Raw genomic sequence first — 17,158 nt, 5'->3', positions numbered from 1 at the left:
CTGTAGTTTTTATTTTTGAGGAACAGAACTTTGGAATAGGATGAAGGAGAGCTGAAGGGATTCCCAAACCAAAATCACTGTTTAAAAAAAATGAATTCATAGCCAGGTGGTGGTGGCACACTCCTTTAATCCCAGCACTCAGGAGGCAGAGGCAGGCAGATCTCTAAGTTCAAGGCCAGCCTGGTCTACATAGGGAGTGCCAGGACAGTCAGGAATACAGAAAGAAACCCAGCCTCAAAAAAGTCAAGAAGCAAAAAACAAACAAAAAGAGAATCCACACACTGATCCTTGACACTCTCTTTTTCTGTTCATAAATATTTCCATGTATCTTGTCAATATTTCCAATCTAAAAATATTTTAATTCTTATAAAAATATGAAATTAATGAAAGGTCTTAGGCAGGACACTGACAAGTGCAGTTTTGAATGTTTTTATTTATTTTTCTGACATATGGGTGGATGAGAGAAGAGCAATAACATGGAGAGAGTAGACAGGTAGGATGTTAACCAAAATATGGAAAACAAAAGGAGGACCAAAGTCGTGTGTTTAAGGAAATTCTTTTTCAAATATGATGAACTTTAGATATCTTTGAAATATCTTAGGGAAACTACAATCTAATTGAAAATCTAAAAAAAAATCTGCTTGCAGATTATCTAGGGAAATAAAGAGTAAAGAGATTTTAAAGGTCATCAGAGCACACAAAAGTTGAGTAAACTATTCTCAGTACATGTGGAAAAGGTTGAGAAATGAGGCCTTAAGGATAGGTAACTGGGATAAGCGAAAACACCACAAGACACGGAGAAGCAGCATCAGATAAGAGCTAGAAGAAAAACACAAGAGAAGTCCTAGGAGGGCAGGCTGACCATGAACAGCAAATTCAAAGTAAAGTTCAGTCACAACAAGGACCGGAAGGCCAGTATGGACTGGAACACATCGCCATCATTGGTCCCATTTGTTGGAAATAGAGTGAAGGCTTAAGGTAGATTACTGTAGCTTGGCTGCTAAATTGAAGACAAGAAAACAGCATCAAGAACTGTTACTTCAAATTAAAAGAAAAATTGTTTAATTTGGGAGAATGTCTGAGCAGAGTGAGGCAGAAGAGAGGCAAGTACTAATTAAGGTAACTGAGGCTCATACAAATGGAGAGAGGATGATGAGCCCCTAATTGGTTATCCTTTATAAAGGGGCGGCCTTGAAGCCATATACATACAGATAATTAAGACAGACTCAGTGGGTTGTATTTATATATTTATACATATATGTTTATGAAACAATAATCAAAGAAAAAGATATCAATTAGATGGTGAAGGCACATGGACGGATTTGGAGGAAGGGAACTTAGGAGGAACTGTAAGGAAAAAAGGAAGGCAAAAGTGATGTAATTATAGTTTAATTTAAAACATATACAAGAAAGACAGAATGAATAATAAAAATAAATAAAATTTAAAAACTGAAAAAGAGAGAGAATGGGTTTTAGTGCAGTTCTCCTAAATGTCAGTACCTTGCAATTTCCAATCTGTTTTATATATTTGTGCTTTCATAAAACACAATACAAATTAATTACTATAAAATATTCAGTATAAAAACAAAGATGTTTAGACTACCAGCTCCTGATTTTCATTACAGGATCCCATAACAACAGTTATGAAATTACGGTAAAAGTCTCTAAATTCTTGCTCTCAGTTTCAGTGTTTATAATGTTGTACATCCGTATAAAACAGGTTGAGTGTGGGAAGGGATCTAATGTCGCACTCCGAGGCATACTATCCTAGAGCCTTTAGTAGAGGGTCCTGGAAAAGCAGAAAGAGAATATTCTAAGAAAGGGGTCAAGCAAGGAAGGATGGGGAAAGGAAGAGAACTTTGGAATAGAATGAAGGAGAGTTGAGGGGGATTCTAAAAATGGAAGCCACTGTTTGTGCAGAAGTAGGAAGCTTGATTTTCTGAGCTGAGTAAAGAGGAAGGAGCTGGGGTGGGAGCCCTGGAGGAGTGGAGTTACTGGCTAAACCAGCTGTTGTCGGAAACAAGATGTGGAGCAGAGGTAATGGAAATCAAAGAGTTGTACAACAGCTCATCATCTAGAAGGTGCAGCTTAGACTACAAATGGTAAACTTGCTATGGAGGCAATCATTTCAGTTGTGTGACTTTGCAGCCACAGAGGAGAAGTGGGGAAAACAGTGGTGTTCCTGCAATGTAGCATGTGAGGTTACTCTCCCATGGAAAACAACCAAAAATGTCAGATGAAGTGAAACAAGTATCTCCTTAAAGCTGTCAAAGAGCCAGAAAGAAAACAAATATCTCTAAACCCAGACCTAGGGGAAGGCAGAGGTAGGAAGTTACCTGTTAGAGCATTCATTGATTATAGATCTAACAGGGAATGAGCTATAAGGGACTTAAAAACAAAGACAAAACCTGTTTAAGGTGAGTAGTTTAATAAACTGAAACGACAAGAATTGAAGTGAACTAGAAATAATGCTATATGCTCATACATACCTGGAGACTTCAGGAAGAAAGTAAACTTGATATTAAGTGGAGAGGAGGAGTCGTGTACGTCAGAGGGTCTATATAATCTTATCTAATAAAAATGCATAACAGAAGCCGGGCGGTGGTGGCGCACGCCTTTAATCCCAGCAATTGGGAGGCAGAGGCAGGCAGATCTCTGTGAGTTCGAGACCAGCCTGGTCTACAAGAGCTAGTTCCAGGACAGGCTCCAAAGCTACAAAGAAACCCTGTCTTAAAAAACCAAAAAAGAAAAAAAAATGTTTAACACACATTATATTTCCTAGGTACTCCCAGGTCCCTCAATCCCCGAATTAAGGTAAAAACAATCCCAGACTGTAGTATCATTAGGCACCTACCAGAATGAAAATGTTGAAACTTGCCCTTATCCTAGAATTTTAAATATCCTCACAAATAAATTCCCAAAGAAATGAGATCTTACTTATTTAAAACTCACCAAGTATACAATAGAAAAAAAGACACCATAATTAAGACAAATAGTCAGTTCAAAATAAGATACATTTGAATGCAAATAAGCAATTATATTAAATACAAGTAGACTAAATACTTATGTTAAAAGAGAGTTGTCTAAGCTCCCAAGCTTATTGCAGTGCTATTCACAATAGCCATGAATTAGGAGCAATTTAATGGTCTGTATCAATTACTTTCTATTTGATATTCTGGTATGTTACTGCATGGGAGAATGACTATAGATGTGTACATGTAAGCATGTATACATATGCACTCACATGTATGTGTATGGTCATATATACATATTATGCTAAAAGAAAGGATTTGGAATATTTTTCAAAGAAGATGATAATTTTGAGATAAATATGTGTAAACTATACAGCATTTATAAGCTTTAAAACATCACAGGAGAGATCATTCATATGTGCAATTTAATGGGCTGTTTATTTGAGATTGAGTTTCACTGTGCAGTCCAGGCTGGCCTTAAACTTCAAAATGAAATGAAAGATTAACAAAACTAAAAAGAGAAATAGACAAGTTCATAATCATGAGAAATTTTAAACTCTCTCAGTAATTTCCAGAAGAAATAGACAAAAAATATCAATAAATATATAGGACATTTCAATAAAAAATTAGCGAAACAAATCTATCAGCATATGGAACTATTTTTTCAAATATGCAAACAACATTCACCCAAATTAATCAAATACAGGTTATAAAACAAAGGACTCATATAGTAAAAATGACACTATGATCACAGTGTAATGAAGCCAGAAATCAACACAAAATTGTGAATAGAAAAGATTTCTGAACATTTAAAAACATACTTTTAAATAAACCATGATTCAAGGGGGAAATTACATTAGAGTCTAACTTGCCCAAGACTGTATAGAGCCGGTTTTGCCTGTTCTGTCAAAGATGTTCTAATTATCTTCAATATGGTCCTCATAGAATCAGTTTCTCTCTTGACAAGTCTGCTTCTCTCATGACCTTCCGAACGAGAAGCTTCTTTCAACTGCGTTGTCCTTATTTTTTTTAATTCTTCTCTTATACATTACATCCTGACATCAGTTTCCCCTCCCTTCACTCCCTCCAGTTCCCTCCCACCTCCCCTCTTCCTCAAATTCACTCCTCCTCTTTTCCCAGTCAGAAAAGAGCAGGCCTCCCAGAGACATCAACTGGACATGACATACCAAGATACAATAAGACTAGACATAAACTTCATATCAAAGCTGAATGAGGCAACCCAGGAGGAAAAGGGTCCCTAGAGCAGTCAAAAGAGTCAGAGACACCTGCACCCCCACTTTCAGGAGTCCCACAAGAACACCAAGCTACTCAGCTATAAAGTATATTCAGAGGACCTAGTGCAGGCCCATACAGGGTCTCTGGTTGTCCCTTCAGCTTCTGTGATCCTCTATGAGCCCTGCTTAGTTGATTCTGTGGGTTATTTTCTTTTTTCTTTTCTTTTTTTTCCTTTTTTGGTTTTTCAAGAAGTGGTTTCTCTGTAGCTTTGGAGCCTGTCCTGGGACTAGCTCTTGTAGACCAGGTTGGCCTCGAACTCACAGAGATCCGCCTGTCTCTGCCTCCCAAGTGTTGGGATTAAAAGTGTGTGCCACCACCACCCGGCCAACTGTGGGTAATTTTCTTGTGCTGTCCTTGACTGCTCTAGCTCCCATAATCCTTCCCCCCTTTTCTGTGGGATTCCGAGTTCTGCCTTATGTTCGGTTGTGAGAGAAGAAAGACCCACTGCATTGTTCTTTTTAAATTTTTTTTTTATTGATTTTATTGAGCTTTACATTTTTTTCTGTTCCCCTTCCTGCCTCTCTCCTCCCCTTCAACCCTCTCCTATGGTCCCCATGCTCCCAATTTACTTAGGAGATCTTGTCTTTTCCATGTAGATTAGATCTATGTATGTCTTTCTTAGAGTCCTCATTGTTGTCTAGGTTTTCTGGGATTGTGATTTGTAGGCTTTTCTTTGCTTTATGTTTAAACACCACTTATGAGTGAGTACATGTGATAATTGTCTTTCTGTGTCTGGCTTACCTCACTCAAAATAATGTTTTCTAGCTCCATCAATTTTCTTGCTAAATTCAAGATGTTATTTTTTCTGTTGTGTAGTACTCCATTGTGTAAATGTACCACAATTTCCTTACCCATTCTTCAGTTGACTGGCATCTAGGTTGTTTCCATGTTCTAGCTATGACAAATAATTCTACTATGAACATAGTTGAGCACATGTCCTTGTGGCATGATTAAGCATCCTTTGGCTTTATACCCAAAAGAGTCTTGAGGAAGGCTGTTTTCTATTTCTGAGAAATTGCCATACTGATATCCAAAGGAGCTGTACCAGCTTGCACTCCCACCAGCAATGCAGAAGTGTTCCCTTTACCCCACAACCTCTCCAGCATAAGTTGTCATCAGTGTTTTTGATCTTGGCTATTCTTACAGGTGTAAGATGGAATCTCAGAGTTCTTTTGACTTGCATTTCTCTGATGGCTAAGGATATTGAGCATTTCCTCATGTGCCTTTCAGTCACTTTAGGCTTCTCTGTTGAGAGTTTTCTGTTTAGGTCTGTACTCCACTTTTTTATTGGATTATTTGTTCTTTTGATGACCAATTTCTTGAGTTCTTTGTGTATTTTGGAGATCAGCCCCCTGTCTGATGTGGGGTTGGCAAAGACCTTTTCCCATTCTGTAGGATGTCATTTTGTCTTGGTGACCATTTCTATTCACAGCATTTTTCTTACATTAGATGAAGGAAGTATAGTGGCTCCATCCTCCTACCAAATCTAGATGTTCATGGCTTCCTTTTGGAAACCCCTTGTGTATTTGGTTTTTTTTTTTCACTGTGACTGAACACTGGAGAGAATTGATTCAATGAAGAAGGGTTTATTTTGACTCATAGTTTCAGAAATTTTAGTCCATATTCCTTAGTTCTGTTGACTCTAGGTCCACGGGAAAGCAGAGGGTCACAGCAACAAGAAACACGCAGAAGCTACTGACCTTATGGAAGACAGAAAGCAAGGGAAGGGAATACAGGAAGAGTCCATAGAGAAATGTATCTCCAGAAAACATGCTATCAGCAATCTATTTCCTCCAACAAGACCCCACTTTCTACTTTTCTCTATCTTGCAATAAAGTCGTCTTATTGTGAATCTACCAGGAGATTAACTTATTGATTCAGCCAGATCTCTAAAGATCTAGTCATTTTCCACAGGCCCAAGTTCTCAATATGGTCGTGGATGAGTTAGACTATTTAAGCCTTGGTTTTTCTTGTCTGTAGAGTTGTAATGATAATGATCCCAATATCAGAGAGCTGTCTTGAGGCCTACATGATAATCTATTCCAAAGACCTTAGGACAGTGCTTTCTAGCATATAGTAAACCCCAAATAATGGTTAGTTGTATTTTTATAATTTCAAATGCTACTTCATTAAGGATCCATTTCTTGGGGAATTTGTCTAGATATATAGGTATCATTAATAATAATGAAAGCTAACATGTTTTGAATGCCTACTTTGTATCAGATATAATAATGATGTTATATATGACTTCACTTAGTCCTTGGGATAACTGTATAGGAAGCTAGGAGTAGTGGCTCACTCTTATAATCCCGACAGCTTGGAGGTGGAAGCAGAAGGATTAAGAACTCAACTTTGTTCTCAAATATACAGCAAGTCTGAAATCAGCCTGCGCTACATGAGACCCTGCACAAAATCAGTCAGTCCATTGATCATTCAAATGAAACAACAAAAGATTACCAGAGAAAACAGCATAATTTAAATTTAATTGTTGTAATAGGAGTGGCGGGGCTGTGTCCCCAGCACCCCGGCCGCCTGCTAGCTTATGCCTCGAAATAATTACACGGACACTGTATTCTTTTAAACACTGCTTGGCCCATTAACTCTAGCCCTTACAGGCTAATTCTCATATCCTGATCAACCCATCTCTAATAATCTGTGTAGCATCAGTCTTACCAGGAAAGATTCTAGCCTACATCCATCCTGGGTCTGAGCTTCATGTGTCTGCCTCAGAGAGCAGAGCGATTGCCTCTGTCTGGGAGAGGGGAGCATGGCGTCTCTCTGAGCTCACTTCCTCTTCCTCCCAGCATTCTGTTCTGTTTACTCCTCCTACCTATGTTTTAACCTATCAGAGCCAAGCAGTTTCCTTATTGCTTAACCAATGAAATCAACAGATTGATATATGACACTCCCACATCATTTAATAGATAAAGAAACCATGATACACAGTGGTAGCATACATTGCTTCATGACATCCTCCAATTCTCCTGTTCTGCTATTGTTTTCTTTGACTAGGCAAACACGAGATTGCATTTCTTAGTTTCTCTTATACTTGTATGTGGCTATATGACTACATTTTAAACAATGGAAATAAATTATGTTTTATGTATGTGAAATTTTTTAGCTACAGCTTTTAAAAAGAGTAAATACCTTCCTACAGTCTGAATTCACTTCTACCAGTTAGACGACAAGGCTCATAGTATAATAAGGCTACAAAATGGAATTAGACTGGATCTTTGAATGACCCTATTAAGAGAGCCATTTACTGAGAGGAACACTCGAAATTGTTAGGTAAGAAACAGAAGTCCCTTACTGAGCTCTTACATTGTTGAATCTACTCGTTAGAGCACGAAGTCTGTCTTAATCAATACAAACACCATGCTGAGCAATTTAGACATGCTGTCTTCTTTTATTTTCAAAAAAGCTTTATTTATTTAATTTTTTATGTGTACGAGTGTGTATGCAACACATGTATGGCATTCTTTTCTTTAAATCCTAGCAAGCCTTTTATGAAGCACGTACTAATGATGCACAGCTGAAGGTATAAAGAGGGTGAGGTTAAATAACATGTTTGAAGTTGTGCCTTAGACGAACAAACCTTGTGGGAAAGGCCTAAGAATAGATGCCTCCTGGAGCAAGAATAGATGCCTCCTGGAGCCTCAGTCAAGCTATGTGCAAAGCACCCACTTGGCTCAGTTTGGATTCAGGAGAACAAAAGTTTGCTGAGCCAGTAGCAACACAATGATATTACACATGTCCTCTTTGTCTTCAATTATGAACTTGGCAGACTCCAGTCCGTTCATCTAGATCACTCCTCCCTTTTCTTGGATTGTTCTGTCTTATTAATGTCCCTATTTATGAGACTAGAAAAGAATACTTGACAATTTTAAGATTTAAGTATTTGGGATTTTCAGGATAGAAGTTTTTCTGTTCAACAACTGCTTGTAGATAAACTTCACAAAAGACTTTAATGATGGCCATCAAAAGCATAATTCCAATAAGGATAATCATAACTAGTAATAAGAGCTCTAAAAAGTATCCCTAATTAAATAACAGCCCTCCTTTGATCTATCATTTCTCTCTAACTACTGTCTCATGTCTCTGTTTCTCTTCAGAACCAAATATTTTTTGACAGAATTGTCTATGTGTTCCTCATCTCCCTTTTGCAATCCACTCCAGTCAGGCTTCTGGCCCCAGCACTTAAAGAAACTATTCCTGTTATTGCAGAAAACAATCTCTATCTTGCCAAATCTAATAGGGTCTCCTCTATTTTGGTTTATTCGAATTCCTCGTGGTACTTTACATTGTTAACCATTCCATGCTTCTTAAAATATTTGCTTGGGGGAAGAGTAGCACATTATAATTATCTGTTAGTTTCTGTCTTTGTCACTGGTGAAACTTCTTTCTTTCATCTAAAATTAAAGGTGAACTCTAAGTTTAGTGTTCAATCCTAGTCTTATATTGCTGTGTGTGTGTGTTTTACATGTTTGCATGCATGTGGAAGCATGAGGTGGAGAGAGGGTCTTCATTGCTCACTATCCACCTTGCATGGTGAGGCAAGTTTTTTCACTAAACCAGATTTCACTTATTCAGCTAACCTGGCTGGCAAGCTTGCTCTTCCAGGCGTTCCTTCCCTGCCTCTGTCTCCTGCACACTGGCATTATATGTAGGCCGTCAAACACAGCTAACTTTTCCTCAGATTTCAGGGACACAAGTTGTGGCTCTAACACAAGTGGGGCAAGCCCTTTGCCCACTCAATGATCTCTCCATACTGTTCCATTTTTATTTAAACTTAACATGTTTAAGTAAATAATCCAAATATCAGTGCTAAAACTATACACATCTTAAGAAGCGGGTATGGGTGTAAATCTTCATGGTCTTGTATTTGGCTCCAGTTTATTATATGTAATATCAAGAGTATAATCAATAAGAGCAAATGGTGGTGAGCTGTACTAATAAAAGAAAACAGTAAATTGGACTTTGTAAAAATAATGACAATAATGATGGATCAGAAAGATGTAGAAACTGGAATCCTGATATATTTTCAAATAGGATTATAACATGCCTTAGCTTGTTTGGAAAAAAATCTTCCACCTCCTGTAAAGGTTCAAAGTGATTAAACATATAACCCAGCCATTTCACTACAAAATATATAATGTTCTCTTGATTATATATTTTGCAGTGAGGACATATATTTACACTAAAGGTCTGTCATTAATTTGCTAAATGGACATAGTATCAAACCACATTCTAAATGTTTATCTCAATACCCATAAATTAGTACAGCTTTTAGCCCTCATAAAAGAAGCTTCTGCCGGTCGGGGGTGGCGCACGCCTTTAATCCCAGTACTCGGGAGGCAAAGGCAGGCTGATCTCTGGGAGTTCGAGACCAGCCTGGTCTACAAGAGCTAGTGCCAGGGCAGGCTCCAAAGCCACAGAGAAACCCTGTCTCAAAAAACATAAAAACAAACAAAAGAAGCTTCTTCTTTTTTTTTTTTTTTTTTTTTTTTTTTTTTTTTTTTTTGCACTGGATGCTGGTTAATCCAGAGACTCACAATTAGTCAGAATGCAAAGAGTAAGGGACTGTGAAGTGCACAGCCCTAAATGTATCACATGTATACCCGCACTGCCCAGGAAACATCATAGGAATATCATAGAAAGATTATAAAAGCTAGAGGCTGGGGAGTAGTCCTGCAAAACATTGTCGTCTTGCCATGACAGGGCTGATATACTTAGGAACACACAACGTTGTGGTTACAGGCACAAGATTAAGCCAGTCAACACATTCCAACCATGATAGGGGAGAGGCTCACAAGGCCCCACCCCTAGCTGAGAGCTATTGGCAGTTTATTATTGCTGGGGAAAGGAGGGAGAGTCAGTTGTATTCAGGGGCATGGCCTCTGCTAGATTGCTTGTACTCTAATGGGTGGTACCATGCTGGTGTACACACTGGCAGCACTGGTTAGGTTCATTTGGCTATTTTTAAAAAGTAAAAAGAAAAGAAGAGGACATGAAGATGGGAGGGAGATATATTGAGGAATTGTGCAGAAGGAAATTGAAAGCGAAGAGAAGAGGGATGTATGATAAAAATATATTGTATGTTTGTATAAAATTTTCAAAGAATATATTCAAAATGCTGCATACATAAATCTTCATGGCAGCAATATTCATGACACTATGTGAAAACTCCCAAATATCAAGGGATGCATGAATTGGCCAACAAAATTTGGCCCACCTAAATAATGGAAAACTATTTAGTTATAAAAGGGAATAAATTACTGGTAGATGCTGTCCCATGAAGAAATCTTGAAAATATTGTGTTAAATGAAATAAGCCAGACATAAGGGGGCAAACACTGTGTGATTCCATGTATGAGAGTGAGAAAGAAAATTCATAGAAATAGGAAACATGTTAGTGGTTGTTGGAGACAGGAAGCAGTGACAAGATGTGGGCAATAACTGGTAACTGGCATGGGGTTTTGTTTTGGGTGAATTTGCTTTAAAATTGATAGTTGTGTAACTACATGGATATTCTAAAACACAGTGAATTCTAAAACTTAAATGTGTGGTTCGTATGCATTGTGGGTTGTGTATCTCAATAACAAGAGGAAACAACTAAAAATGTGTGGGAGAGATCCAGGACAGGGTGGAGCATGAGATATTATAAGTGGTTTTGAAAAGCCATGTGTTCCTATGAAGCATTTGTAGTAGAAATGGCAGTATGAGTTTTAGTTAAAGCCCACGAGAGAAATCCAGAACTCCTGGTGGAATTCGGTGGGGAATTCCTTGTGGATGAGAAGACAGCTGGGGATTTGGTAGCAGCTGACTTGGCAAGCAGTTTTGTGGCATGGGGGAGAACTGTTCAAAAGAGGAGTCTATGACATAAATAGTCAAAGCTAGCTGGATAGAAATTGATTTAATGGCACCTCTAGGAGTTGGGGGTAGGAATCCAGAAGAATAAGAACCCAGAGACATCATCATGGTGCATTGCCCATGCTGAGAGAATGAGACATAAATTATGGACCTTTCAACAAGGAATATAGTAAAAACAAAACAAAATAAATTACACCTCAGTCAGGATTCCATAGAAATTATGAGACTCAGATTTCTACTCCTCAGTTCCACAAGTGAGTTCGAACTTTAAATTGTTTATTTGTACAAAAGAGGGTCTTAACTCACAGTAGACTTTTACTTTTTAATTAACAAAGTTAATCCTCACATTGCCCGCCCTGTGCCGCTAATATACTGGAGTAGGTTTTCCAGAATGTGATGCAATTAGCTATAGAAAACAACTATATATTAATAAATAAACTTGGAGGTTGGGCATTGTAATATATACATGTCCACATCTTAGTGGATATATCAATAAATGCCTTAAAAGAGAAAGAAAGAATCAAGAATGTCCAAACTGCATTTGATACCTTCATGTTTTGCTTGCTGTAACTAAGCCCTACATAATACTCTTTCATTGTCTCCTCCCTGCAAAGTTCTCTCTTTTAATCTACAATGAGCTAGCGTTATCATTTGTTCCACACAGTGTTCATGTTATCATATATAAGTCTCATGAAAGAGTTAGTGTAACTCTGTCTCAAGGAAATAGGTAGCAATACACCATTCAATTAGTGTGTACTCCAGTATGTAGGAAATATATAGGAAACGTCAATGGAGTAACTGGAAAAATAGTTCAAGGTAGATCTTGGTGCTTCCACCTATAAATATGCTCTTTACATAAAGCGAGGATTTAAGAGGCAAGAAAATTTTTTGGAGCCAGGAAATCAAAAACAGATTCATCTATTTGAATTTATGGTCAGATAAGGAATTTTAGTATTATCTCACGTATTCATTAAAGGTGAAATGCAAACTACTCTCCAGTCTTCCCACCACAACCATGGGTTACATGTGTACAAGGTTAGATCAAAGTGGCAGCTAAGAATATTCCATTCTGCAGTTGTTCAAGGAGGACAGTTGAGAAAGTTGGATAGCAGAGGATAAAAATAACACTTGTTTGGGCATAAATGATGTTTTGTTTTTAATTCAGCAATGTGAGTGCTTCTCATCTTACGATAAAGTCCAGAAACCTAAGAATAATTTTTGCAACATTATGAATATCACTATCACATCAAATTACAATTATTCTTGTTTTCTAAAATGAAAAATATCCCTTATAAACATGAGAATAAATTGAGGCAATGAAAAATAATCAGTAGCCACTGGGTTTAATTCAGTTCAGTTTACCACATAGTAAACGGTGTGCATATTTTCTGTTGGAGTAATTTTTCCACCGTTGTAAAAACGAAATGTTTGACCAGTTGATTAATATCTATTTGGAGGCAGATGCGGACACAAAGATGGTTTCAATCTGCATGGCCAATTTGAAGGGTGATAGAAAGTCAGTGGCTTATTTACTTTCTTTTTATTACTTAAGAGAAATGTGGAATCTTTAGCTCCCAGCTCTACAGTGAGTTACAAAGAGCAAAAGGTGCCTCAAAAGTTTCTCTGGAAAGTATTATCTCTGCACTCCAGGATCAGCAGAGGGGAGAAACGCCACACTATCTTACTTTGCCATTTGTACTTTGAGTCAAGAGAATCCTCATCATGGTCAGTTTCCTATCCAGAATGTAATTTGTAGAGAGATATCGAATTTATTTTGTAGATTACATATATTTGAATGATATCCATGTATATATCTGTATCTGTCTATATGCGTTTGTTTCTGTGCTGGTGACTTTGCCAGGTTAGTATGGACCATGAGCTAAGTTAGAGGTTAAAACACAGAAAAAGCTTGCTATTTATTGCCCCTCGTTCCAGCAAACCAGTACAACAAAGGACTCCAGATGAGTAAGCCCTAGTGGTCAGGTAATGATGTATTTTCTGCAACAATAACATTTGCGTTTGTCTATTTTCCTTGTGATAGTGAAGCTCGGAGTTGGAATTAAAAATCCTTGGGGAAAAAGCTATTTTTGTAATTCAGCTGGAGTGTCCTTGTTGTTGGGTTTCCCATTGCATCAGTCAGTCCCTTAGCCTGGCAAGACAGCCACGGCAGTGTTTTATCTTTGAGATGAAATGCAGAGCTAAGGACATGACTACTGGTGCTTATTAAAGATGCCTTGCTATTTTCACAAGAGTAGGGGCGTTAGACTCTTGTCTACTGGCCAAATTCTAAATCGGGAGATTGCATTCTGCTTTCTTAAATTCCCTCGGCAGAAGCAGCACCCATGGTACCCTACTTTGTGGTGTGATGCCACTAAATGGTTCAGGTTTTCTACTCCACAAGTGCTCTCATTTGGGGGTGGGGCAGGGAGTAAATCGACACCTATAGTATAATATTGTATTTAATCTAGTCATCCCCCCGCACCTTTACTGAGGTATAATTGACAAGTAAAGTGTATTTATTTCAGGTTTGAAACTTGGTTGTCTCCTAATACATGTATATATTATGAAATGATCACCATAACCAAGCTAGGTGACATAGTCATTATCTCACACCAGTAGCATTTATTTTTCTTTCTTTTAAAAATTATTTGTTTAATTTAAATATATTTGTACTTACTTAAGGGTTTCAGTATTATTATTTAGTATCCAAGATATAATTATGATTCAGTTCCAAAATGTAGGTTCGTATATACGATAAGGTACAAAGCAAAATGAAAGACACAGTATATCAATCATAGTACTTTTAATTTTTAAAGCAGTTTGTTTTCTCTTTTTCAACATGGAAAAAAATTGACACACTTTTACTCCAATGCTGACAATGAGTATTTGCCTTCTTTATTACAAACCAGTTAAACCGTCCTCCTCCTCCTTCCCTTCCTCATCCTCTCCTATCCCATCTTCTTCCCCTTCATCTGATTTTTTTGAGGTGGTGTCTTTGCTATGTAGCTTGGGTTGACCTCGAACCTGTGATTTTCTTGATTTAGTCTTCTGAGTATTGGGATTACACATATGTGCCACTCCACCCAGCTTAAATAGTGGTGTGTGTTGTGTGTGTGTGGGGGGGTGTAGACAATATTTAAGCATTCCAGTCGCCTGTCCATTTCATACAATATTTTTCAGAATGCATTTCCTTCTTGGTCACATATTACAATGTTTTTTCAATCTTTCAATCCATAAAAACCAAGTTCTTAAACCAGGCGGTGGTGGCCTACGCACGCTTTTAATCCCAGCACTCAAGAGGCAGAGGCACGTGGATCTCTATGAGTTTGAGTTCCAGGACAGGCTCCAAAACTACAGAGAAATTCTGTCTCAAAACACACACACACACACACACACACACACACACACACACACACACACACGTTCTTTCGGTAAAACCTGGTACTACTCTACTAGTATTTAATGTCACTTTCTTTTCTTAATAACTTTTAAAATTATATACTGTGACTGAGCAGAAGTGTAGCATAACATCATAGTTTTTTAGTTGTTTATTTCCTACTGTTGGAGATCAAACCCAGGTCCTTGCAATGCTAGGCAAGCAATCTACCACTGACTGCTTACACCTTCAGCCCTGTGGCATAGGTTTTAGAATGGGACATGCTTGCGTTTAAATCCTGATTTTGTCCCTCTCTAGGTGTCTACTGTTGGGCAAGAGTTTTAACTCTTAAGTAAATTTTGGATTCTTCCTGTGACAATCAAATGAGGTGATACACTACTGACTAGAACGATGGTGTGAGATAGGTTTAACACTGACACCTAAAACGTGCTTAATAAATAGGTGCAATTTTTCTGATCATGTAGACAGAGCTGCCTTAATTTACAAGTGTAAGAGTGGGAAGAATACGTATTTTCTACACACGTCAGTTTTTAACAGCAGGGCACTAGGATGTGCATAGAGGCTCAATGTTTAGTAAGGGAATAAACCTCTCTCTTCTCCCCCCTGAGTGAAATGAAATGCTCTCAGCTGTTTGTAAGGTCCCACACACTTAGATCAAAGGCTCCAAAATCAATCTTCTACTGTTTACATACAAACAGACAGACTCCTGACTTTGTGGAGCTATTCTGACATGGTGTAGACACAACGGAGATCACTTACTTTTTATCAGGTTCGTTTTTAAATGAATATTTACTTCTGAATATTGTCATTTTACAGCCCCTTTCTTAAGTGCCCAGAATGGGACTGACTCCATCATACACCTCCTCACTCATTTAAGCAGTTTTGAGACAATTTTAAAATGAGAATTAAGAGCTATCCCATCATACATCTGAACAAAATCTTCTAACTTATAACTAAGTTCACTACCTGACCGATATATTTTTTGTAAGGTCTGGGCATTACAGATACATTTTGAATTTCTTTATTTTCATGTCCCAAATATCAAACCTGAAAAGCCCACAGCTGTGAGTCTGAAAACACAACGAACATCTTTGAATCCGTGAGGCACTTATTTATATATTTATTTTTGCTTTTATATGTTCTCCCTGAACTACGAGGAGAAGATGGAGGGAACAAGTCCAAGACAGGCTGCCTGAATTGGGCTTTACTATTCGTCAATCAGGAAAAAGAGAAGTATTGCGTTTCTAGCAGTCTCGGAACAACCGTGGTGTCTGGTTAGGTTAGCCTTAAAAACACCGCAGCGTGGCCATTTCCTGGACGGCTTTGTACATTCTTTACAGTGGCTGTCTCAGGTGTGGAGCTCCAGAGAGCACCTGAGTGATCACACTCCCAGAACCAGTGTTTCTGAGGCCGGTGGCTCAGGTTCCACCTCACTGGGCTGAGTGTCACTAACCCTACATGCAATGTATCGCCAAGGTGTGCTTTGGAACTGGATGCTTATTTCAGACTTTTTCTTTCTTTCCCGCCCCCTACACTAGTTTCTGTCTCCCTGCTTTCCTCTCGGAGCTTACCCACCTCCTGTCTTTCCTCCCACTCCTCCCTGTCTTGTTCTCTTTTTTTTCTTCCACTTGGCTTTTCCGTCTTCCATCCTCCTCCAGGGGCCCGGCTCCCGGGAGGCGCGAGTCAGGAGGGACCCACCACAGGCGCCAAGCCACGAAAGCTTGTGGCGCGCGCTGCAGGCGGGGACGCGCTCACGCTTGAGCCGCCGCGGACAGGGTAGCCCGGTAGCGGAGCCGCGCGCGCGCGCAGACCGCGAGCCCCCGGCGCGCCCCCGGCGGCCGGGGCCGCAGCGTGCTCGCCCCCGCCGCCAGCTCGCCTCACTTATGGGTCGGAAGCACTGCGTGGGGGAGACTGTTCCAAGATGGCGGCGGGTTGCTGTGGGGTGAAGAAGCAGAAACTGTCCAGTTCGCCCCCCTCTGGCTCAGGCGGCGGTGGTGGCGCCTCCTCCTCCTCCCACTGCAGCGGGGAGAGCCAGTGCCGAGCCGGGGAGCTGGGACTAGGAGGCGCCGGGACGCGGCTCAACGGACTGGGCGGGCTGAGCGGCGGCGGCGGCGGCTGTACCCTCTCTCCCCCCCAGGGTTGCGGCGGCGGCGGCAGCGGCGGGGGCATCTCGCTGTCTCCACCTCTGAGCTGCGGAGTGGGAACCTTACTTTCTACTCCGGCCGCCGCCACCGCCTCCTCGCCGTCCTCCTCGTCTTCATCCCCGGGCTCCCGGAAGATGGTGGTGTCAGCGGAGATGTGCTGCTTTTGCTTCGATGTGCTCTACTGTCACCTGTATGGATATCAACAGCCCCGGACCCCCCGCTTCACCAACGAGCCCTAGTGAGTACCGCGCTCCCAGTCGCCCTCTTCCCCCGGGCTCGGGATGGGGCTCAGAGTTGAGGCAAAAGTGCAAGTCCTCCGCCTCCTGCTCGCGGGTGCCCCTCAGCCCCTCTCGCTCACTGCTCGGGTCCCCAGAGTCGCCCGACCCGAGGGGCACTCGGCACTCCTCTGCTCCACGAGGCGAGCACCCCACACTTGGAGCCGGGGGGCTGCTTGCCAGACATGGCCCCCTGGGCTTCCAG

The 17,158-nt window shown here is 40.0% G+C and overlaps 2 protein-coding genes across 2 annotated transcripts in view; one reads left to right on the top strand and one right to left on the bottom strand.

Moving 5' to 3' along the window:
• Positions 1–17,158, bottom strand: part of Tmem164 (transmembrane protein 164) — a 485,414-nt gene that overhangs the window by 110,150 nt on the left and 358,106 nt on the right. The window lies entirely within an intron of this gene.
• The window catches only part of Ammecr1 (Alport syndrome, mental retardation, midface hypoplasia and elliptocytosis chromosomal region gene 1), a 115,696-nt gene continuing 114,965 nt past the window's right edge, over positions 16,428–17,158 (top strand). The window contains exon 1 of the mRNA XM_005371385.3: positions 16,428–16,916. Within this exon, the coding sequence (XP_005371442.1) occupies positions 16,456–16,916 (461 nt within the window). The 5' untranslated portion in view covers positions 16,428–16,455. The remainder of the gene's footprint in view (positions 16,917–17,158) is intronic.

The sequence above is a fragment of the Microtus ochrogaster genome, unplaced genomic scaffold (assembly GCF_000317375.1).
Source record: "Microtus ochrogaster isolate Prairie Vole_2 unplaced genomic scaffold, MicOch1.0 UNK107, whole genome shotgun sequence".
In the NCBI taxonomy this organism is placed as follows: domain Eukaryota; kingdom Metazoa; phylum Chordata; class Mammalia; order Rodentia; family Cricetidae; genus Microtus; species Microtus ochrogaster.
This window is presented reverse-complemented; position numbering and strand designations above follow the sequence as displayed.